General features: G+C 41.6%; 1 protein-coding gene across 3 annotated transcripts in view; it reads right to left on the bottom strand.

Annotated features, from left to right (window-relative positions):
* Positions 1 to 5,334: 5,334 nt before the first annotated feature.
* The window catches only part of USP13 (ubiquitin specific peptidase 13), a 135,041-nt gene continuing 114,425 nt past the window's right edge, over positions 5,335 to 25,950 (bottom strand). For 2 of the 3 annotated variants that reach the window (XM_061166635.1, XM_061166637.1), the window contains 2 exons: positions 11,654 to 11,738; positions 5,335 to 10,170 (listed from right to left, as the gene is read on the bottom strand). In XM_061166635.1, the coding sequence (XP_061022618.1) occupies positions 10,077 to 10,170; positions 11,654 to 11,738 (179 nt within the window). In that variant the 3' untranslated portion in view covers positions 5,335 to 10,076. The remainder of the gene's footprint in view (positions 10,171 to 11,653; positions 11,739 to 25,950) is intronic. The other variant, XM_061166636.1, reaches the window with a different exon arrangement.

The raw sequence follows: 25,950 nt of genomic DNA, 5'->3' as shown, positions 1-25,950 counted from the left end.
TAGTATTTCCCTGCATTGCTCTTTGAAATAAAATTACTACCATACAAATCTCTTATCATATTGATTGATGTGTTTAATTTACTGTTGGCTTATAATTTGCAAAGTACCAAGATTAAGGTAGTATTTTTGTACTTAATGGAAGCATGCCTTCCCCTTTTTCACATTATTAAATTGTATTTATATTTGTGCAATTTTAAACTATGTTTTCAAATAAACTTTGTCTGTGGCTTCAAGGTCTTTTCAAATATCTTTCAAAATGGGATACAGGGATCAGAATTGCTTCAAATCAAACAATCCAATTTGTACTCCTGGTTAAAAGGTCTTTTTATTGAATAGCACTATAATTTTGCATGAGTTATCTGGAGATCAGGAATGCATTTTTAGATTAAAAAAACTTAAAAATCCTCCTCCTTTGTTAAAGTCTAAAATATTATTTAACCTGAAATTGAGCTTTGGTGGATTTTTGTGGGGCTTTTTCTTTTAGAATAAAAGTATTAAAATATATTTGTTTTAGGGTCTTTTTCTTTTTTGGTCAAATCTTTGAGCACATACTAAGTACAGGTCTTGTTCTAGAGCAGGACAGTGGTAAGTAAATCAAACCTTTGAAGAGCTTGGATATCAACAACAAGTACTTTTAATAGATGAGAATGCTGCAAAGTGCTAAAAGAACAAGGTAAGTTCTATATATTTAGGGAAATATTACATATCATAGCACAACTCTGTTGGGTATTAAGACTTCATCTTAATATTTTCCCACATTGCTTATGTAGTATGCTAAGTGCTAGAACAACAAGGTTAGTAAGAAATGAGAGTGACTGGGCTCCTTTATCTGGACAGGTCAGGAAAGGTTTCTCTTACCTGGTGTTTTGGGCTGAGATTTGAACAGCAAGAAGCCAGCCAAGTGGAGCTGGGGATTCCCTCCTCAGTGCCCTGTCTCTTTCAATTGGAGGCCGCACTTACCCTTGGTGGGATTCTCTTTTCTCCTCTGTAAAATTAAGCTGTACATCTTTTCACTCCTGCTTCACTGTTATTCTCCAGGCAGTAAAGTCCCATCTACCTAGTGGTGAACTGTGGCTCCTCTCCTACCTCTGGCGTAACTCAAACCCTTTCTATGTCTCTGACCCTCTCCCCAATTTTTTAAATATGAATATTAATTTCCTCTCATAGCTGCTTCACTCCATGTGTGTGTACAAAAGCATCCCAGGGTCTGAATGGTTCTTCACATTTCTTTACAGGGCTCCTTAAGGTAATACCTTACCTATGCAGCACTTCAGAGTTCACAAAGGACTGATATATTTTTTCCTTACTTAACACCTGCTGGTGATCAGCTTAAGGAATCAGAACTTCAGGCACCAACAGTTAATTTTGGCATTTTGCCCTGTGGAAGTAAACTACTGATTCTCTGTAGGCACTCTCCTCGAGTTTGCTCACTGAACTCAGGAGGGTGGAGTCCAGAAGGGCAGCCTTCTCAGCCCCAGTTCTCTGGAAGGGAAACAGGAAGCTAGTTCACATTTCCTGAAGCTACCTGCTACAGAGTCCTCAGGCAGAGGTTTCTACTGTCATTTTAACCTCAGGGAGCACTCAGGTCCTAAGCTTTTGCTCTACTGCTAATTGTATCCAGTCCGTAAGTGTTAGTCACTTAATCATGTCTGACTCTTTGCAACCCCATGGACTGCAGCCCACCAGGCTCCTCTGTCCATGGGATTTTCCAGGCAAAAATACTGGAGTGGATTGCCATGACCTTCTCCAGAGGAATCTTTCCGACCCAGGGATCAAACCCACGTCTTCTGCAATGCAGGCAGATTCTTTACCATCAGAGCACCAGGGAAGCCCTCAATAGCAAGTTATAATGGGAAAATTGATGAGGACCAAACACAAACTGATGACTCAAAATTGTTCTTTTAAATTTACAGAAGTGTTAAGAAAATAAGTTCACTAAACCAAAAAGGGTAATGTAAAAATCTGGGAAGAGTTCAACTGGTTAACTATCTTACCTTCTTCCTCTCTCCTCATATCCCCTCCTAAGATGGCCACCTTGCTTCCTCTTTCCCTCAGAAAATAAACACAGGAAAGAACTCCCAGACTCTCGGCATTGTCTCCTGGTCTCCTCACCATGGCGTCTGCCTTCCTCCTGTACACACACAAGTCTTCCAGGCCCTGCCTAAAGTCAACTCCAACTCTGGCACCAGATTCTATGTCCTCTTGGCTGTTCAAGAACAGAGGATCAGCACTTCTGTCCCCTTCCTTCACATTCTTTATTTGACCATCTTATTTCTCATATTTAAAAGGAAAAAGTTCTCTCAATCCCACTCACTTCCCTTAGCAGTCACCACCCCGCTTTCTTTTGTACCAAAACTCCTCCAAAGAATTGTCTGCATTGTTTTGCAATTCCTCTCCCAAACTGCTCCCATGGAGACTACACAGGACTCCAAGTTGACCAGTCTCACAGTGAACTCATCTTTCTCAGCCTACCACAGTTATTTGGTCACTCCCACCTCCTCAGGATGCTTTCCTCACTTGGCTTCCACTTCCAGGCACTCTGCCTTTGGTTTCTGGGCATGACAGTGGCCACTCGTCCCTGGGCTCCTTTGCCGGCTCGTCTTCTCACTGACTTATGTTCAAGGGCTCAGTCCCTGGACCTCTTGTTGTTTCTGGTCTCCCTCCATTGACAATCCCACCCATCTAGATACCAACCACTCCCAATTTTATATCTACAGTCCAGACTTCTATCCGAAGTCCAGAGTTGTATGGTATGTTCAGCTTCCTACTCAACATCAGCCATGGAGCTCTAACTGGCACTTCAGCCTCAACATGTCCCCAGCCAGACTCCTGATCATCTTTCTCCACCACCAGCTGTAACCTCACCACACCCTCACCACCTTAGCTGACTGCAACTACATTCTTCAGTTGCTCAGAACAAAAACTTTGGGGGCAGCTTTAGCTACTCATTCCCTCACACCCCACAGTCTATCCATCAGGAAATCCTATTGGCCTTACATTTAAATGTATCTAGAATTGCCCATCCACACTACCCCCACTGCTGCCATCCGTCCCTCTGAGCATCAATATCTCCCCTTGCTCACCACAGTAGCCCCTACTTCTGTCCTTGTCTTCCTGTCATCTCAGCTAAACAAAGAACAATCTCCCTGAAAATTCAGGCAGAGCAGTTCAGGGCTCCCCATTTTACTCTAGAGCCAAGCCCTTCCAATGCCTCTTTGGCTAAGGCAGTCTGGCTCCCACTCTCCTCCTTCCCTTCCAACCACATTGGTTCCCTTACTGCTTCTCCAACATATCAGATACGTTCCTACCCTGGGGCTGCTACTCCAGCTGGTCCCTCTGACAAGTGTATCCTTGCCCCAGACATCTATTTGGATGAATGACGCCTTCCCATCCTTCAAGTCTTCTTTCAAATCTCACCTTCAAATGATACCTTCCCTGGTCAGGTACTTCCCTGATTTAGTACCTCAACGTGCATGTCCATTCCTGGTCTACATTTTTTTTTCCCAAAAGACTCAGAAAGTTTTAATATATCATTTACTTATTTCTTATGTTTAGTATCTCTCTGGTAGAAAATTAACTTAGCAAGGGCAGAGACCCATATCTACTTTGTTTACTGATAGGTCCAAGAAAAGACATATCCTGTCCATGGGATCGCAAAGAGTTGGACACAATTGAGCAACTGAACAACATGTCCAAGAAAAACAATGTCTGGCACACAGTAGATGGTTAGTAGTTTCTGAATGATGAACCATGCTACACAGATTAACATAATAAATTGGAATCATCTTAATGGAACCATCTCTAAAAAAAAATTCTGGAAAAAAATCAATGTTGTAATTAATTTTTTTTAATTTTTAGATTAAAACAATTGGTCAAAACTTCCAGAGTCAAAATGCTACATGGGTTAAAATGATGACATACCACAGTAAAAATACCCTGTGTCCACCAGACTATCAGATGCTTTATACAACTCATCACAAGTATTACGCCCACTGAACAGATGAGAAGACTGAGTCTCAGGATATTAAATACTTACCAAAGTCACAGAGCTAGTCTGTGTTGGAAACAGGATTTGAACTTGTCTATATGCTTCTACTCTTGCCATTATTCCACCCTGACTTTCTACCTCACTGAAAGACTCTTCCTAGTAGATTTTTAAATAATTGGTTACATACGGATGAGAATTACTCACCCTTTTCCTGTTAAATTTCTCCACTGTGACTGAAGTTTATCACTGACGACATTTGAAAAGCTGAACAATGAGTTCAAACAGCACATACACATAAACTTTCTGCTACTGGACAAGATGGGCTATGCCAACCAGCAGCAGCTGGCTTGCAAACAACTGTCCTAAAACCACAAGCAGTAAGCAACCTCTCACATCCCCATCATTCCCTTCTCCTCTTAGTCCCTCACCAAAACAGATGATATGACACTGATTTTACTTAGATTTTTAAAGATAAATAGGTTTGTCTTTTTAAAAAATTTTAGGCATTAAATGAACATATGTTAAGTAGCAGTTAGCATGCCCTAGATAGCAAGCAAAATAAGGCCCCCTGAGAGGTGTCCACATCCTAATCATCTCATATGGCAACAGAAACATTGCAGCTGTGATTAAAGATCCTGAGATGGGAAGATTATCCTGGACTATCTGGGTAAACACATGTAATTACAAGGGTCTCTGTAAGAAAGAGGCAGGAGATATGACAATGGAAGTTGATGCTGGAGTGATGAAAATGCTGTCAGGAGATCATGAACCAAGGAGTGCCAACAGCATCCCCAAACTGGAAGAAGTGGGGAATGGATTCTCCCCTGCAGATCCCCTCCTGCCAACACCTTGATTTTAGCCCTGTGAGACCCACTTCCAGACCTCTGACCTAATGTATTGTCTGAAGCCACTAAAGTTGTGGTAATTTGTCACAGCAGCAATAGGAAACTCATACAGCCTAGAAATATTGTCATAAAAATGCTGAAATCTCTTGATTCAACTAGTGCTGATTCTGCTCATACCTACATTAAGGAAGCCATTAGCAAACAGAAGCAAGGAGCCACAGAAAGGTCTTAACTGATTCCAGTATTCAGCTTGGCACTCAATAGAGAAGAGATCACAGACTCCCCCCGCCCTGCCCCTCCCTCCTTAACGGAGGTAGCACATTGCCATCACCAATGTTCCACTATTGATGGGGACCCAGCGGCCCCAGCGCCCACACAAAGAAACCCTAAAAAGAAATAAAATTAGTTACCTGTTCCACTGGTGGATAAGAACCTGCAAAAGGCAATATCAGTTCACCTGGCAGTTTTGCAAAAGAAAAAAAAAAGCCACAAAGGACCTCAGATTGTGAGAATAGCTTTTAATTTTAAAAGAAGTGAAGCAATAAATCATCCATCTCTCTTTCCATCACAGGCAAATAGTCTCCCAAAACATTTGAGATATTTCAAACAACAACTGTGACTAGTGCAAAAGAAACACCAACTCTTTTCAGGAACCAACATCGAAACCTGCCGAGCAGATGGGTGCAGGTCACAGGCTCAGCCTCCGCAGAGGCCAGGAGGAGCGTCCAGATTTGCACATTTATTTCAACATGCCCAGCTCTGAACAGAAGAAAACAATACCTGGGGAGGGGAAACCACAAGAGAATGTTGCCCAAAGTGAAACAAATCTGCCCAACACCCTCATGTGGCTAATATCCTTGGCACCTGGAAGATGCTTTAAAAAGAAACACAAAGTCAGCAGCTTTTAGGCAAAACTGAAGGAACAGAGTTTGGGCTCATGTGTTTCTGGTTTTCATTTGGGGTCTTCTATATACATATATTGGTTCTTAGGTAGAAAAATCTGCTTTCTAGAAGGCATTCTGTACCTCACAGTGCTCCCGACTCCAATGAAAATGTTTGTGCTGCTTCTCTATGGATGCTTTGCAGAATTACCTTTTATGCCTACATGATCTCTACTACCTCCCCACAGCACCTGGCCTAGAGGAGCATTGTCCAACAGAAGTACAACACGCGTCTAATTTCAATCTTTTTTGGTAGCCACATTTAAAAAAGATTAGAGTGAAACTTTATCAATATCTTGATATGTCTAAAATACTGTCATTTTAGCACATAGTATAAAATATGATGCAATATTTTGCATTCTTTCTGGTATTAAGCCTTCCAAATCTGGTATGCATTTTCTGTTTACAGCACCACCTCATTGTGGACAGGCCGCATTTCCAGTCATGAGTCACATGTGGCCATGGACAGCTGTGTTGAATCACATGGGTCTACAGAATCATAACACAAACGCTTTCAGGATTATCTACTGAGTAGGAAATCTCTGTGGCACTGCCTGGCTGATCTTATACACCAACTTAAGGGTAAAGAAGCTTGTTCTGTAACCTAGAATTTTCGACCTTAGGTAAAGCATAGAATCACAACTTATCTAACCCTGTCCCCCCATCCTGCTCCCAACCCCAGCCATCTCCCCACACGGATGATGTGATGTAGCAACCATGATGCCTACCAGATAAAAAGACATCATTTGTGTGGTAGAAAAACTTACTTGAGGATCGCAGCTATAACTGAATTAAAATAAGATAATATTCCATAAAGGTTACAGAGTTAGCTGAAGGCAGTTCTGATGTTTTTCAGGGCAAGATGTGCTGTAAAGCAGATTTTTCATCTTTGAGGAAGAAGGTAAAGGTAACAAAAGACCAACTGGGAAATGGAGAGAAAAAAAAAATTGGATAATTAAAGTGATTACCCAAGAAACTGGGACTAGAATTTGGGATGGGGACACTAAAAACGAGACAAGTTCAAAAGTGGAGTGTGTGAGCTATTAACCAGAAACAACATCTAACCTCTATGTGCCCTTGCATCTCACATGTCTGACCATAGTACCAACTGTAGGAAAATAAAAATAGAATTGAATGCTAGGGCAGAAATGGACTCCTGAGCTTAGCTGGTCTAACCCACTCATTTTAAGGAAAAAGGGCCGGGGAGATAAAGCAACTCGGCCCCATGTCACTTAGCAGCAGAGTCGTGCTACAAATCCAGGTGCTCTCACCAGATTGCAGGTAAGGCTTCATCCAGTTCAGGTCAAAGGAACAGATGCTATGGGGAGGAACAGGCTACTCCCTACAGCCCACAGTGAGCACAGGGGAATGGCAGGCACATTCTCTCGTAGGTGGGAGAAAACAGCAAGTCAATTCAAAATATTAAAGCAATGTTGACATAAAATGGCATTCATATGGGACTCTTCCTAATAGTTTTGTTTGCACACTTCTTCTCCCCTCGAAAAAAGAATCCCAATATGAATTAAACTGGATTTCTGATGAGTTATGTGGGCATTTAGATTAACTAACAAAACAAGAACCTTGATACGCTGTACATTTCAAGACACATTCATCAGGATTTTACATAGATGGGTATCAAAAGATATTTACAGGAAGAAAGTGCTCTCTTTCACATACACACACACAAAGTGAGAATTTCACAATTACACCACCGCCTAAGACAGAGAAGACTCCTAACAGGTTGATGACCAGTTGACAAAATACATTATTCCAGTTTTCAGTCATAAATCATCACACCTACATACATGTATAAAATTAAGCAGTATATTCCATACTCTGATTCCAGGTAGGCCTGCCTTGAACATATTAAGATATACATATTAATACATTTATAAGCATGAAAGAAGACTGATATTTGCTTCAGTTTTCCCCAACTCACAATCTGAAATAAAGAACACATATACAAAACTTTGCCTTGTATAAATAGCCCTTTGTTTTGTGAGGCAGAAAAAAAAGGCAGCCATATTCCACTTTCTTATGATGTGTTTAGGTATCAAAAGGGCTGAATCTCTTTTTCTACTTCATGAATTAAATAATGTGTAGCCTGTAACTATACATACTGGCTTGAAACCATTCATTCTGCAAAGTTTTATTATAAATTTTTTTTAATTTGTTCAGAATACACATGCTATTTTTGTCCACATTTCAATCCAAAGCCCCAGTTACCCTCCCACCCCCCAGGAAGGGCCTTCACTTTGTAACTGCAGTCAAATCAGTTTCATGTGTGTTCATTATTCTATGATCCTCAGCCCTAAGGAGACTGGATTTTGTAAGGCTGATCAGTGTGGAGGTTTCTGGGAGAGTCAGGGACTTGTGTCACCCAGTGGGGCTACTTTGGGATGTCTGAGACGATGTGAAAAGGTGACCCCAGTGGGCAGTTCAGTAGAGAGTTACTGCACCATGAGCTCCCTCCCTCTGCCAATCTCATTTGTTCCCAAACTGAAGAAACATCAGGAGAGAAGAGAGGCACTCTCTACCAGCCACGCTGGCCCCACACGCCTGCTGCTCTTCAGAGGGTCAGCGTATCAGATTCTCACCACATTCTCAAAGTGCACCCGGAAAGGAAGGGCAGAGTCATCACACCATTGTGTGGAGAAGGGAAGTGAGACACAGGGGGATGAGGAGACTCGCCCAGCCATGGACATAACCCAGGTCCCCAGGCCACAGGCTCTGCATCCTTCGCTCACAAGCCTAACAGATCTCCCATGAGAAGGGCCCCCATCATCACCAGAATCCTGACTGTTCATAACACACAACACATAATTCAGTTTCTGGATTTACAGAATTGTGAAATTCTGTGCTATATTTCACCCCGTTGGTTCTACTTTATTTTCCTACATCTTCCAGAAAAATCCTTTCTAACCAACCAAATGCATGTTAAGCAGACAGCAATAAGTCCTTTTTTATTTGACTGCACAATCTGAAATAGAAACTCCAGAGACCCTAGCATTTGGTATAGAGCAGCAGAAAAATTAGAGACTGCCGTTCCACTTTTTCATCACATCTGAAACTCTGATCAAATCCCAGGTTGCAACTAAAATACTGAAATGCCAAAATGGAAACGATGGTCTTTCATAGCATCATAGCAAGTTTCTTTCTATCTGAAACCCTTAAACTGCTGATGATCACACTACTGGTCATGGCAGAGAAGCAGTGGAGGCAAGTCTGGAGGTGATTAGCCAAGGGCAGAGATGAAATTCTGCCCCAGAAAACAGAGACATGTAAGCAAGCGACAAGCTGGGGGATGAGAAAATTACGGACAAATTTGGGACACTTGAAATGATTCCAGGGAGTTGTCATGTGTTATGGTAAGAAGAGATCAGCTATTTTAACTAAAAACACACACGCCTATGCCTTAGTGGGAAGGGCTGCTGAGATACAGAATTCATCTACTTTTGGCAGAGAAAACACTGCTGCTGGGGGCATCTGCGTTCATACCACCAAACGTCACAAATCCAAGTGAATTCTAGACAGCACTGCAAGGGACAACAGCCCTCCTAATGCCGGAAAACCTAAATGGGGAACTAATTTTTTTTTAACTGTTCCTGAGATATAGTTTCTTTAAAATATTTACTTGCTTTTTCCAACTATTTTAACCTTGAAAAACCAACCCGTCACAGCTTTTCTAGTTGACTATAATGGTCTCACACTCTCAGTCTCACTCTCACACACATTCATACAGTTGTATTATGCATTTTGATATGATTAAATTAAAAATATCTTCATTGCTGATGTTCTTATCTATACACGGAGAGATCAGAAATTATTGTGTGTCATGAAAAAAATTATGTCACAAATAGAGCTCAGCCCAGTTACTGATTTTCGATATGAAACAAAAGTGGGCTTTTTGTTTATGGTGGGTGAGGCTACACAACTGGCCCTATTGGTTTCTCTGGGGACCACTATCACTGACCCCCAAATCAAAGCACAGGGGTCTGATGGCACTTCCTGTTTTCAGTGTGCTAGTGGAAGATCCCCCACCAGGAATATGAATACTTTTTTAAAATCATCTTCTTCTTAAACATTTATAAAAAGAAAAACTATCTACAGTAGTGTATCATCACTAATAGAAATTTCCTCCCAGTTCTATTTTAGAAGGCGTCAAATGATGTTCTTTAAATAAACTATAAATACCCCATGTATTCCCTCATGTCTGGCTATCCCAACCTCTTGCTTTTTTTTTTTTTTTTTGCAAATTAAAAAGGCGTACGGCTTCTTCTGGCCAATTTGTACATCTGAGGTTTAGCTTGGTATCCTGCGGTAAAAGTACATGTAGCCCAGGTCTTTAGGGGGCCTTTCTGAGGCACAAACTTTGTGGTCATTGTAGATCACCCATCTGAAAACAAAAAACAGAAGCAAGTGGTGGATTTAAGTCAGTTCTAGGAAACCACAGAAGAAAGTTACTGCACCATACTTAAAATAATCAAGACGTTTTAAGATAATCCAAACTCAAGTCTATTGCATAAAAGGAAACAGAATGCTGGCGGGAAACTACACTGCTTTTTTATTCTCAGTTCAATCAAAAAGTAGTTCCTAAAGGAGCCTCCAAACATTTCCATTTGTAGACGTCCCTACATGGCCTCAGAAATGGAGTCAAAGACATATGTGTCTATTTCAGTCATAAATAGACATGAAGTGAACAATTATACAACCATTAAAATGTCTTCAAATGATAGTTGGGAGAGTGAGAAAATAATATGAAGCGGGAAAAAGCAGATTACAAAACTGTACTTACTGTGTACAAACTTCAAGCTTTTAGAAAAGTTGTAAATACATACATATGCGTGCATACAGACAAACACATACACTCTTCCCATTGAAAACAGTAAAACAGAAATGTATCAAAATAGAGACTATAGTTCTCTCTTGGCCTCCAGACAACATATTCTTCGTGTGATTTTGTATCTTACAAATTCCTTATGATGAAATTCACTGCTTTTTCTATTCTAATTAAGCTATTTTTCTTAAGAAATGTATTTTTAAAAGAGTTGTCATGCTTGGTAATAAAATGAATTCACTATAAATTAACTGATTTGGCTGATTCATGTCAATGTGTGACAAAACCCACTACAATGTTGTGAAGTAATTAGCTTCCAACTAATAAAAATAAATGAAAAAAAAATAATAATAAATTAAGTTCATGTGCTCAACTATTTTACGAATCAAGCTGAGAAGCCAAGACTTCAATGACTTAAATGGAAAAGGACCACAGTGGATTTCTGGCTGGAGACCAATCACTCCCGCAGCAAGAGGTCAGCGTCCTACCAGGAGAGGCCAAGGTTACGTGGTTCTTCAGTGTCCATGTGACCAAGCGCTGCCTCAAGAGAGCTGACCCACAGCACAGGCCACTCAGCCGGAGTTCCAGGAAGGGAAACCAGGGGGGATTTTGGGGGGTCCAGCCCAGGAAGAAGACTCTGAAGACAGCAGCAGCCTGATACCCCACAACTGTCTCATTCCCAGCTCACCACACCCCTCACAATTCTTGAAGCCAAGGCTACAACAGGGCGAACACTGGGTGTTAGAGCTGCCAGACAGAACACAGGATACCCAGTCAAATGTGAGTATCATATAAGCAACAAATACTTGTTTAATATAAGGATGTCCCATGTAATAGTTGAGACATATTTATACTAAAAAGTTATTCATCATCTGAAATTCAGACGTAGTCTTGATGTATAAAATGGCTTTGAGAGTCTATCCCTACAAGACCACTGTGAGAACCAAATGAGATGACACATCAGACACCTGATGGAGTGCCTGGCACATAGCAGGTGCTCAATAAAACACAGATATCATTCTACCTCCTTAAAAAGACTCACCTTCCTTCCTTTTTAATGTGACAAACGTAGTGGCCACTCATTGTGGACGTTCCCATGTGACTGATGAACGCAAATAATTCATACACTAAGGAAGAGGAAACAACTCAGTTACTAGGCAGCATTTCTAGAAATAAATAGTACTTCTGTTCAGAATTTAATGCCAAGGAGAATGGAATCCAGCAACTGTTCAGACTTAAAGACAAAATCTATTTAGTTGCTAGGCTGAGAACACACACACACACACACCCGCAATGTGACAGTAACTTCAACCTGCAAATCATAACAAAACAGGACATACTAGAGCTGACAGTAAGCGCCTATCTGAAAAGTGATTAAAAATCACACAGCCCAGTCTGGTGGCACGCGCATGGGTCTAAAATGGTGGTCCTGGCTCCATCACCTCCAAGCAGGATGAGGGTGGAAAAGTTGCTTCGCCTCTCGGAACTCCTTTCTTCACAGAAATGCAAAATCCACCCACTTTACAAGGCTCTATGAGGCTTAAATGAGCAATTCAGACTAAAATACCACAGAAATGTCAGGATTCAGAGGAAGAAAGCAGATAGCTGTTATCATTTATAGACAGGGATAATGCTCAGAATATACATCCTGTGATTTCTGACTTGCTCATGATGATAAACCAAATGGGACCAAAATTCAGGCTTCACGCTTTCTGAACAAGGAGATATATAGTCTCTTGGAGCCTGAGATGGACATTTATCTCTAACAAATACCTCCTGCCATCCAGCACAGATGCTGTGCCAAATCCATGGTGAATGAATTTCAGCTCATGCTCCCCTGGCCAATCTGAGGCCTATACAACACCTTCACAACACAAAGTGGGTGCACAGACTGGTACTCATCCATCTCCTCAAACTGCTATAGACTACGATGGGGCAGGTACAGAAGCTGAGTGAGTGTTTATAATAGTTTGAGAGTAATATTCATGTCTGTTGAATCTAATAAGGAAAAAAATGGGCTTGCATATTCATTTTTTTGGTACTCAATTTTTGTTGTATTTTACAAGGGTGTTGGTCTGGACAGACCCCTTCCTTGCTGCTCCCTCTCTCATCCTTTCTCTCCCCTGCTAATCCAGGACTAATCCATCCATTCAGCTATGAGTGCTCAGTCAGCACACTACATATTGCAGACCTCCTCTCCGCAAACATTTTCCCCCAGGAAATGACTTTCTTTTGGTTGTCCAGATGCCTGACTTCTCTTCTTCCAGACTTTGAAATACTGATGACCTGGGGCTCTGACCTCAGACCTTTCTTCCTTCTATCTTCACACCTACCCCCCACATTCTCTCCCTCCCTCCCTTTTCAACTCCATTCCCACCACCACCCTCCCTCTCCAATGCCTCTCCATGGCATTAACTGGAATTATGTTCTTCATTTCATTTCCGGAATGTTCACCACTCATGTATAGAACTACAATTGAATTTTGTATATTGGCCTGTTTTCTGCTATCTTGCTGAAGCCATTTATTAGTTCTAATAGTTTGTAAAGTAAATTCCTTAGAATTTTCTACATACATGCATGCTAAGTCACTTCAGTCGTTTCTGACTCTTTGCAACCCTATGGACTATAGCCGGTCAGGCTCCCCTGTCCATGGGATTCTGCAGACAAGAGTACTGGAGTGCGTTGCCATGCCCTCCTCCAGGGGATCTTCCAGACCCAGGGATTGAAACTGAGCCTCTTAGGTCTCCTGCATTGGCAGCCAGGTTCTTTACCACTAGCACCACTTGGGAAGCCCTTCTATATACAAGACCAAGTTATTTGCAAACAGAAATAGTTTTACTTCATTCTTGCCTATCTGGATGTCTTTTATTTCTTTTTCTTGCTTAACTGCCATGGCTAGAATCTCTTGCATGATGTTAAACAGAAATGGCAAGAGGGGACATCCTTGTCTTGTTCCTGCTCTCAGGGAAAAGCATTTAGTCTTTTACCATGAAGCATGATGTGGGCTGTGGAATTTAGGTGAAAGTGAAAGTCATTCAGTCGTGTCTGACCCTTTGAGACCCCATGGACTGTATAGTCCATGGAATTCTCCAGGGCAGAATACTGAAGTGGGTAGCCTTTCCCTTCTCCAGGGGATCGTCCCAAACCAGGAATCAAACCCAGGTCTCCCTCACTGCAGGCAGATTCTTTATCAGCTGAGCCACCAGGGATATGGGTAGATGCCCTTTATCAGGTTGAGAAAGTTCCCTTTCATTGCCAGTTTGTCAAGCATTCTCTCCTCCCACCATTTCCTTCAAAATATATACAGAATCCGACTACTACTTACCACCTCCACTAGTAACCCCCAACCCAAGTTACCAGCGTCTCCTGTCTGAATTAGTACAATAGCCTCCGCTCCTACCAGGGCTCCCCGCTTCCTCCCTTACCCCCTAGAGACCATTCTCAGTGCGGCTTCAAAGCTCACTCTTACAGTGACCCCTGACGGCCCCCAACCCCCTCCCTCTCTCCTGCTCACTCCACTCCAGCTCCCCCAGCCTCCTGGCTACTCCGCTCACTGACAGGGAGGCCTTCAAGCCCCACACCTAGTGTTCCCTCAACCTGGAACTCTTCTTTCAGATGCCACATGATCCACTCCTCACTTCATAGAGGGCTCGGATCAAATGTCATCTCAGAGAGACTTACTTATAAATAGCGACTCCTCCCCTCCTTCCACCCCACCCTCATCCCAACCTTTCTTTACTGTTGGCCATGGAGCTCAAAATAACACCGTATCACATATCTATGTGTACATTTGTTCACTATCTCCTTTTATCCCAGGCTATGTCCTCCATAAGGACAATAAGTTTGTTTTGTTGTTGGGGTTTTTCTATTATTATTATAAAATTACCAAATATTTATTTCACTTGTCTGTTTTGTTTACCGGAATATTCCAGGCACAGAAAACAGTACATAGCATGCAGTAGGCATGTCTTCCTTCACCCCATGTCCTGATTTGTTTTTATATCTTTTCATATTGTATATATTTTTATAAACTGCCTACAAAAGTACAAATTGGGGTATAAATTAGTGATATTTAAAAAGAAATGAATTAGAGAAGATGGCCTTTCCCATCATCAACTAAGTTTCTGTTGTTAGCTATCACATTAACTGACAACTCCTCCCCTCCAACAAACAAAAAACCCAAAAGCAAAAAATCACAGGTATGAAACAGAAAACAGACAAGAACAGTTGTGAATGATAATCATTTCGCCTGGCACTTAGTGATGCAGAGACCTTGTCTGCCGTCCCCAGGGTTCCCTGTCACTAAGAACCCACACCACCTGGTTAACAGGAGTGAGTATGAGCTGAACCTTTTTCATGTTCCTTGACCATGGTTGGTTTTTAAAGCTCTTTTGGAATAATTGTATATCAAATTCTAAATCTTCAATTTGAGAGACTTTGGGCTGGTCTCCCACTAGGTGCCTGCCCTCTTAGAATCTTCATGAAATAAAGAAAGAACATGATCCTTCACAAGGAAGTGACCGTCCCTCACAAGGAACTGACCGCCCCCCCCCCAAAGTGTGAGAGTTGCTCAGTCCAGTTGTATCCAACCCTTTGTGACCCCATGGACTATAGCTTGTAAGTCTTCTCTGTCCATGGAATTCTCCAGGGCAGAATACTGAAGTGGGTAGCCTTTCCCTTCTCCAGGAGATCTTCCCAACCCAGGGACTGAACCCAGGTCTCCCACATTGCAGGTGGATGGTTTACCATCTGAGCCACCAGGGTAGCCCCAAAACAACACCTTAAAATAATTGAACCAAATATTTAATGAGCACTTCCCAGTAAACCAGGGTCATTTCAGTGAAATGTTGCTCAGATACCAACAACCCAGCGTGTTAACAAAACAGACAGACATAGAGAAAAAAATCCATACACTCCAATACAGCCAAACATGTCTTTAAGCCCCCAAAAGACATTTTCCCCTCTTTAGTTAAAAGCCATTAATTCATATGTATACTCAAAATCATAAAAACAAAGAAAAAAGATTAGCATAAATCTTAGTCCTATAATTAAAATTAACTGTGTTTATCAATAGAAGCAACCACTCCATGCATTATTCAAGGCCTCCTGCTAGGAACCAATAGCAAAAGAGAGAGTCTCAATAAATTTGAAAAAATTCAACATGTAAGAAATCTCAATTTATATCTGTTTCCAAACAGAACATCAAGGTGAATAAACCAGACAGTGAAGCCACTGCTGATTCTTCTCCCAGTTGCCAGAGATCTCCCTCCAAAAAACAGCATCATCACACTCTCAGAAAATATAGAGACCCCTTTTTATGTAGCTAGAAAAGGCATTTTAAAGCAAGGTAAATCATTTTAAAAATGCTGACTTTCAAGACTTCCCTGGTGGTCCAGTGGCTAAGACCCCATGCTCCCAATGCAGCAGGCCCAGTTCAATTCCTGGTCAGGGAACTAGATTCTGCATGCTGCAACTAAGACCCAGTGCAGCCAAATAAATACATAAAACATTTTTTGTTGTTGTTGACTTTCAACAGGGACACTTTTACACTATCTAGAATAACTGGACAAAACTACCTAAACTACCATGTTCAACATCTGGCCAGTGGAGTCCCTCTAACGAGTCAGAATTAAAGTGTCTGAAACTAGCATCCTTCATCCCCATTTTCCTCTTCCAACAAACCTGTCCTTTTCTGAATTTAGGAACATGTCCACAGGCTTTCTAATAAGAAGAATTTTTAATATCTAAATTCTACCACCCCCACCAAAAGTAATAAGTGACTGTACTTGATTTTACTCTTTGAAAAAGAAAGCACTATCAGGAAAATTAACTGCAAACTTGGAAAGCAGAAGAGGTAGGCAGAATGCTCTTTTGTATTGTTAGGTAGTTAGAATAGGAAAAAGGAGTCTAGAATGGCAATGGCTAAAAGACAAAGAAGGGAAAAGCCTGTGAAAATAGAACAAAGGAAGGCCTGAGGATGATCGGAGTGACAACCTCAGATAAAACAAACAGCCCTCTTGGCTAGCCCAATTTACATAGGGCAGGCCCCAGGAGGGGAGGAAAAAAAAACATATAAAAAGAGGAATCAAAATTGGGTGGGGGGGCTTCTCTTCTCTTCCTGTCTTTTGGGTTGGCCAGCCCTCACGCCTTGAGGATGTATTTTCCTTTACTTTCTAAATAAAACTGAGCTGTAATGCTGGTCCATATGAGGAAATTACATGGAGCCATAACACTAGTCTGTCCATTGCTTCAAATTTCTGTTGCAATGAGACAGCACTGAGGAAATCACACACTCCCCTGACAGTACCATATGGAGAAATGGCCACCCAAGGATTGTCTGGGGTAGGGACTAGCATACTATGATGCCACATAGGCCGAATCCAGCCCACAGACTGTTTCTGTGCTGCCAGGGAGAAAGAAAAAAAGTGGGGGGACAAAAATACCAGATGACAAATATATGGCCTGTGAGGCCTAAAACATTTACTATCTGGACCTTCAGAGAAAAAGCGTGCAGACCCCTAGTCTAGGGTAATGAACTTACTTCCTCTCACCACTTACTACTGACTAAAGATTCCACAGTTAGTGAAGTTACTTGTTAACTTGTAGATTTTTGTCTGACAAAGATACCAAAAAGTTCTCTCTGGTGGAATATATACAAGCATGCCTCAGAGAGATTGTGGGTTTGGTTCCAGGCCACCACAATAAAGCAATTATCAAAATAAAGCAAGTCACATGAATTTTTTTGGTTTCCCAGTGCATATAAATAAAAACTATGTTTTGCACTATACTGTAGCCTATTCAGTATGCAATAGCATATGTCTAAAAAAGAAATGTGCATATCCTAATTTAAAAATACTTTATGGATTAAAAAATGCTAACCATCATCTGAGCCTTCAGCAAGTTGTACTCTTTTTGCTGGTGAAAGTGAAAGTCACTCAGTTGTGAATGATTCTTTGCGACTCCATGGACTGTAGCCTGCCAGACTCCTCTGTCTATGGAATTCTCCTGGCCAGAATACTGGAGTGCATAGCCCTTCCCTTCTCCAGGGGATAATCCCGACCCAGGGGGTCTGAAATATTGTGAGAATTACCAAAATGTGACACAGAAATACTAAGTGAGCAAATGGTGTTGGAAAAATGGCTTCAACAGACTTGCTTGATGTGCCACAGCCACAAGCCTTCACTTTATAAAAACCACAATGTCTGTCGAACACATAAAAGCGAATAACATTAAAATAAGGTCTGCCTGTGCCGATGCGATTCCAGTTCTGTAAGGATTAAGCCATCAGCCACTGCAGATGCCCCCTCCAAAGTATTCTTGGGACACTGATCTGCTTTTGAAAGCAGATTGTAAAGTTTCCTTACCTTTTAAGTAAGTAATCTGTTGTAACTTTCTGTATTTGCCTTTCAAATCTTTTATTGTCACTTTGGTTCAGTGAATAAGTATTGTTTCACACTAACCTATGATCCTATCTGACCAAGTGTTTTAAAACCTTTTGATATCTTTGACAAAGTTCTTTTGACTTCTAGCTAACTTTGAGATGATTCCAAGGGCCCTTGAAACAACCCAAAGTAATTAGGTTCAATTGATATGTTAAATTACATAGGAAGACATTGTCAAATAAGTGGTGATAAAGCTTAGGTTATATTATGTGGGTAAGTTCATTAATATAGACATTCCAAAATTATATGGAATTCCTAAAAATCTGGTTTGGCTAGTATAATGCTACTAGTCTAATTCTAGTTATTATCTTAAAATGTCACATGTCCCAGAAATAACCAAGTTTCTTGTCAACTGCATTGTAGTGATATCTTTAGCCATGCCATTTTGAGTCTTCTGTCATTGTTTTACTCTGATACTTTTACAAAATGAAGTACTTCAAGAAGATCCATAAAAAGGACTTTTTGACCATTATAAGTTGCTGATGACTTTCAGATAATACCATGAACTGGGTAAGAAATCACAAAACTAATGGAGAATCTGATGGTTTCATCTAGATCAACAGGAGTTAATTACATGGGACCAAGTGAACTGATAAATACAACTTACACTTTTATGACTTTTTGTCCAAAGTATGCGTGGCTTTTAATTTTTGTTTTCCAGAAAAACTTTCCTCTTATGCTAATAGAGACCTACAACTGAGACCTACAACATGATGATAAAGCATAACTTCTAAAATGAAGATGAAACATGTATCTTTTCCTCTCTACCTGCTCCCTCTGGAATCTGGCTTCTCCACCTGGCTCCACCCTGGACTTGATGGCTTATTGTTATCCAGACTGCCACTGGTTATACTAATCATCATTTTCATTTGTTCTCTCCTTGTTGTTTCAAACTGTTTTGTATTTCTGTCTACTGTACTATGACCTTACTAATGTCACCAGCTATATTACTGATGTTACTGATGATTTTTCCAAGAGTCATGTATGGATGTGAGAGCTGGACCATAAAGAAGGCTGAGCACCAAAGAATTGAAGCTTTCAAACTGTGGTGCTGGAGAAGACTCTTGCGAGTCCCTGGGACAGCATGGAGATCAAACCAGTCAATCCTACAGGATATCAACTCTGAATATTCACTGGAAAGACTGATGCTGAAGCTCCAATACTTTGGCCACCTGATGCAAAGAACCAACTCAATGGAAGAGACCCTGATGCTGGGAAATATTGAAGGCAAAAGAAGAGGGTGAGAGAGGATGAGATGGTTAGACAGCATCACCAACTCAATGGACATGAATCTGAACAAGCCCCAGGGGATACTGGCGTGCTACAGTCCATGAGGTCGCAAAGAGTCAAACACAACTTAGTGACTGGACAACAAAATTACTGATATTCTATTTCACAAGACTGTTTGTTGTCTCTTATATTATCTGATGTGTAGAACAGGCTCTGACAAAATTAATGGTGGTTAAGCTGGAATCAAGATTTCCAGGAGAAATATCAATAACCTCAGATATGCAGATGACACCACCCTTATGGCAGAAAGTGAAGAGGAACTGAAAAGCCTCTTGATGAAAGTGAAAGAGGAGAGTGAAAAAGTTGGCTTAAAGCTCAACATTCAGAAAACTAAGATCATGGCATCCAGTCCCATCACTTCATGGGAAATAGATGGGGAGACAGTGGAAACAGTGTCAGACTTTATTTTTGGGGGCTCCAAAATCACTGCAGATGGTGAGTGCAGCCATGAAATTAAGAGATGCTTACTCCTTGGAAGGAAAGTGATGACCAACCTAGACAGCATATTAAAAAGCAGAGATATTACTTTGCCAACAAAGGTCCGTCTAGTCAAGGCTATGGTTTGTCCAGTGGTCACGTATGGATGTGAGTGTTGGACTGTGAAGAAAGCTGAGCACGGAAAAGTTGATGCTTTTGAACTGTGGTGTTGGAGAAGACTCTTGAGAGTCCCTTGGACTGCAAGGAGATCCTAAAGGAGATCAGTCCTGGGTGTTCATTGAAAGGACTGATGCTGAAGCTGAAACTCCAATACTTTGGCCACCTCATGCGAAGAGTTGACTCACTAGAAAAGACCCTGATGCTCGGAGGGATTGGGGGCAGGAGGAGAAGGGGACGACAGAGGATGAGATGGCTGGATGGCATCACCCACTCGATGGACATGAGTTTGAGTAAACTACGGGAGTTTGTGATGGACAGGGAGGCATGGCATGCTGCAATTCATGGGGTCGCAAAAAGTCGGACATGACTGAGCGACTGAACTGAACTGAAACGATTTGAGGCAACTGATTACATATATAACTTTATATAGAATAACATAATAATACAGCTCTAGACATGGGACAAATAGATTCATGGGATTAGATCTGATAGACAAAGTGCCTGAAGAACTATGGACAGAGGTTTATAACACTGTACAGGAAGCAATGACCAAAATCACCCCCAAGAAGAAGAAATGCAGAAAGCCTTCCTCAGTGATCAATGCAAAGAAATAAGGGAAAACAATAGAATGGAAAAGACTAGCGATCTCTTCAAGAAAATTAGACATAGCAAGGGAACGTTTCATGCAAAGAAGGGCACAATAAAGGACAGAAATGGTATGAACCAAATGTCTGTTAAGCAGAAGACACTGAGAAGAGCTGGCAAGAATACACAGAAGAACTGTATAAAAAAAGGTCTTAGTGACCCAGATAACCACGATGGTGTGGTCACTCACCTAGAGCCAGACATCCTGGAGTGTGAAGATAAGTAGGCCTTAGGAAGCATCACTATAAGCAAAGCTAGTGGAGATGATGGAATTCCAGTTGAACTATTTCAAATCCTAAAAGATGATGCTGTTAAAATGCCACACTCAATATGCCAGCAAATTTGGAAAACGCAGCAGTGGCCACAGGACTGGAAAAGGTCAGATTTCATTCCAATCCCAAAGAAGAGTGATGTCAAAGAACATTCAAACTACTACACAATTGTGCTCATTTGACATGTTAGCAAGGTAATCCTCAAAATCTTTGAAGTTAGGCTTCAACAGTACGTGAACTAAGAACTTCCAGATGTACAAACTAGACTTAGAAAAGGCAGAGGAACCAGAGATCAAAATGCCAACATCTGTTGGATCATAGAAAAAACTAGGGAATTCCAGAAAATCATATACTTCTGCTTCATTGACAACGCTAAAGCCTTTGACGGTATGGAATTCTTAAAGAGTTGGGATACCAGACCACCTTACCTGCCTCCTGAGAAACCTGTATGCAGGTCAAGAAGCAACAGTTATAACTGGACATGGAACAACAGACTGGTTCCAAACTGGGAAAGGAGTATGTCAAAGCTATATATTGTTACCCTGCCTATATAACTGATATGCAGAGTACATCATGTGAAATGCCAGGTTGGATGAAGCTAGAATCAAGATTCCAGGGAGAAATATCAATAACCTCAGATATTCAGATGATACCACCCTTATGGCAGAAAGCAAAGATGAACTAAAAAGCCTCTTGATGAAAGTGAAAGAAGTGAGTGAAAAGGTTAGCTTAAAACTCAAAATCCAAAAACTAAGATCATGGCATCTGGTCCATCACTTCATGGCAAAAAGGTGGGGAAAAAAATGGAAACAGTGACAGACTGTATTTTCTCAGGTTCCAAAATCACTGTGGACAGTGACTGCATGTGTGCTAAGTCACTTCAGTTCATCTGCCTCTCTGCGACTGTAGCCAGCCTGGCTCCTCTGTCCATGGGATTCTCCAGGCAAGAATACTGGAGTGGGTTGCCATGTCCTCTTCCAGGGGATCTTCCCGACCCAGGGACTGAACCTGTGTCTCCTGGAACTGCTGCATTGCAGGCAGATTATTTACTGCTGGGCCCCCAGGGAAGCCCTGCAGCTAGGACATTAAAAGACACTTGCTCCTTGGAAGAAAAGCCATGACAAACCTAGACAGCGTATTAAACAGCAGAGACATCACTTTGCCAACAAAGGTCTGTATAGTCAAAGCTATGGTTTTCCAGTAGTCATGTACAGATGTAAGAGTTAGACCATAAAGAAGGCTGAGCACCAAAGAACTGATGCTTTCAATTTGTGGTGCTGGACAAGACTCTTGAGAGTACCTTGAACAACAAGGAGATCAAACCAGTCAATCTTAAAGGAAATCAATCCTGAGTATTCATTGCAAAGGCTGATGTTGAAGCTCCAATACTTTGGCCACCTGATGAAAAGACCCTGATGGTGGGAAAGATTGAGGGCAGGAGGAGAAGAGGGCAACACAGAACAAGATGGTTGGATGGCATCACCAACTCATTGGGCATGAGTCTGAACAAACTCCAGGAGATAGTGAAGGACAGGGAAGCCTGGTGAGCTGTAGTGCATGGGGTCACAAAGAGTTGGACACGACTGAGTGACTGAACAACAAGACATAGGAAGAAGCAATAAGGGAAAGAATGTCCTAGATCGTAAACTAGTACGACAGACAATCCAGAGAATTTTAGGTTATCAACAGGGCCTAATTAAAAAAAAACAAAAACAAAAAACTTGTTGAATGGCCTATCAACGAAATCCCCATCTGACCTAAGTGTGAGATTTCCTAGTACAGTAGGAGAAATTTGTCATGAAATGCCTCCCAACCCTAGATCAAATCTATGACCAGGAGGGGGCGCTGTAGATGGAGAATGCTGCCTGCCATTCCAGCTCTACAAAGATCAAGCCTTCAGCCAGTGCCACTGACCACAGTGCAGCCTCAGGGAAGTCAGGATGGAGGAAGAACAGGAACCTTTCTGTACTCTGGATACCGACCTTAGACAGTTAAGACTCACATCTAAGGAATGATTTCAGTGAGCTAAGAATCTTGCATCTTCCCCGACATGGAAAAGTACTACCATCATTAACTTGAGATATGTTTTCTTTGTGATTAGCAGTAAACTTTTGATGTTCAACTATACGTTTTTCTTCCAGCAAATACTCCTATTAATATATACCTTGGCTCCTTCTTTCACTCTTCAGAGAATTCCTCAGATGATACTGTCCTCAGTAAGGTTCCCCGGATAAAACTTTTAGGTTCTGAGGTTTTTCTTCTGCCAACACCTGTAACTTCCAGGAGTTATGATCCTCATAGACACTAATTATACATCTAACTCAGCCATCAAATATCTTTAAATATTCTAGCTTTTCAGATGCTTTTGAATCAGTAATAACAACTAACTGGTTCCCTAATAAATCAAAGAAAATCTGTCTATAGGTTCAGTTTTTATGTACCTGACAGTCATTTTACTTTTTTGAAAACTATAGTTTTACAACACATAATGACCAAAAGCAATGCTAGATTCAGGAGTGCAATTAATTTACATTTTTTAAATTATTTAAGCATGTATATCTACTTAAAAAGCATGAGATTGTGAGGGCAGGACACATTATTTAGTCAGTTTACAGAGTGCTCAGAATAGAGGGTTTCCTTGGTGGCTCAGACAATAAAGAACTTATCTGTTAGTGTAAGAGATGTGAGTCCAATCCCTGGGTTGGGAAGATTCCCTCGAGAAGGAAATGGCAACCCACTCCAGTATTCTTGCCTGGGAAATCCCAAGGACAGAGAAGCCTGGTGGGCTACAGTCCATGGGGTCACAAAGAGTCGGACACGATTGACGGCACACAGACAACTCCCCAGAATACAGAAACACCAAAACTCCTGGGAGCAAACACCAAGACCCCGGGTGCTCTGCAGCCTTTGCATGAGAAACAGTGAATTTTCCAACTGAATCGTCCTAACTTGAATAATGTGATTCATTACCCATCCCTAACAACAGAAGGGAAAATGTAATTTCCAAATTACCAGCATTTGAGTCTCAAACATCCTACATCTGCAATCTCCCTGCCTTCAACTGCTTGCTTTCCCTCATTCCTGCTCTGAGAAAAGACCCACGGTGTGTGGTGGGGGGCAAGGGATGGATTTGGAGCTTTTAGAAAACTATTCAATTCCCAAAAAGAGAGAAAGGAGGATTTGAGTAAATCAATAACAGCTTAAGGTAACTGATAACATGGACAGAATCTTAAAAGGTCTACAAATTGCCTCCCCAACTCCAGCCAGCTCAAAATTACCAATCCACCTGGACTTCTCATTGTCATACTGCCTAAAACAACAAGTCGCAAAGACTTTCCTCCAAGCTCAATAGTTCCTGGCCATCAGTGTAAATTAGTTTACTCCAGAGTGGCTTCCTCCTAACGTCCATAGTACCACTGAAAAGCACAGGTGCTGACAGAGGATGAGAAAGAGAATCCAGGCGTATTAAGTGTGTGGTGCTTTCGGGGAGACCACTGGGGCTTAGCTTCCCCGGCTGCTGTGCCTCTGCTACACAGCTCCTATTCTGACTGCATTCCCCGGGGAGTTCTGAATGTTGGGAGCACCACCATTATGTAAATGAAATGTCTCTCTGCTCTCCTTGCTGGAAAATTCTCAGCTGCAGCAGAAGATGTCTGCACCATTAGAGCAATGTGGCTGAAGGAGCCGGAGCAGGTTCTGAGTAATCACAGCCTAATCACATTTTAATTACATTGGCAATCAGTGAGTTCTTTAAAAAAAAAAGGAAAAAAAAAAAAAAAAACTAAGCACTCATTAAGTGCAACACAGAAACAGAAATGATTTTGCAATGGCAGGAGCCCAGATAGGTCAGACTGATGACTTGATTTCCCACTTCTTAAGAATTTTAAAAACTCAACAGAAAGTTAAGTACAGCTCTTATTAAGGTAGGTAGGAGATGACCATAAATAGTCTTCTGAAAAATAGGCTCCTGCTTGTGTTCCGATTTAGAAAACTTGAGGATGACTCAAGAGGGGGCAAAAGACAAAATGCAGCCTTCAAAATCAGCCAGACCTGAATTACAGGGTGGTCCTACCACAAGCAAGTAGGTATCTTATCAGCTACCACTTTCTCACTGTGAGGAGCCAGGAAAAAGCAGGAAAGGAAATGCCTGGCATTTAGTAGACATTCAGTAAAGCACAGCTACTATTTCACCAAGTGTTAAAAGCACGAACCCTTTTAATCAAATTAGATAACATCATGCAACGACATTGCTTCCTCATTCAAAACGATGACAAACAGACTTCTTTTTTTTAGTTGGAGGCTAATTACTTCACAACATTGCAGTGGGTTTTGTCATACATTGACATGAATCAGCCATGGAGTTACATGTATTCCCCATCCCGATCCCCCCTCCCACCTCCCTCTCCACCTGATTCCTCTGGGTCTTCCCAGTGCACCAGGCCCGAGCACTTGTCTCATGCATCCCACCTGGGCTGGTGATTGACAACAGACATTTTCAATTAACATATTCCCTAAAGGAAGAATTTGATGCAAGTGCTTCTTTAATCCCAGTCACTGTTTTTCCAGTTCAAACACCTTCCATGTCATTATTTTCAGAGTTGACAGGCTGTAGCGACATCCCAGTAGCTACGCTACTCCTTAAAGTAAGAGTAACCTACTCTCAGGTCTTCCCTTATGACTCAGCAGTAAAGAATTCGCCTGCCAATGCAGGAGACACGAGTTTGATCCCTGGATTGGGAAGACCCTCTGGAGAAGGAAATAGTAACCTACTCCAGTATTCTTGCCTGGGAAATCCCATGGACAGAGGAGCCTGGTGGGTTATAGTCCATGGGGTCACAAAGGAGTCGGACCCGCAAGGTTCCTCTGTCCATGGGATTCTCCAGGCAAAATACTGGAGTGGGTTGCCATGCCCTCCTCCAGGGGATCTTCCTACCCCAGGGATCAAACCCGCATCTCTTGTGTCTCCTTCATTGGCAGGCAGGTTCTTTACCACTAGCACCACCTGAAGACAGACCCTCATATTCTCAGAACCTCTGCAGAGAACTCTGGGACAAGACTCTTTCTGCTGAATTTTAACCTGGAAAGACTCAATA

The sequence above is a fragment of the Dama dama genome, chromosome 19, assembly GCF_033118175.1.
Source record: "Dama dama isolate Ldn47 chromosome 19, ASM3311817v1, whole genome shotgun sequence".
NCBI lineage: Eukaryota > Metazoa > Chordata > Mammalia > Artiodactyla > Cervidae > Dama > Dama dama.
This window is presented reverse-complemented; position numbering and strand designations above follow the sequence as displayed.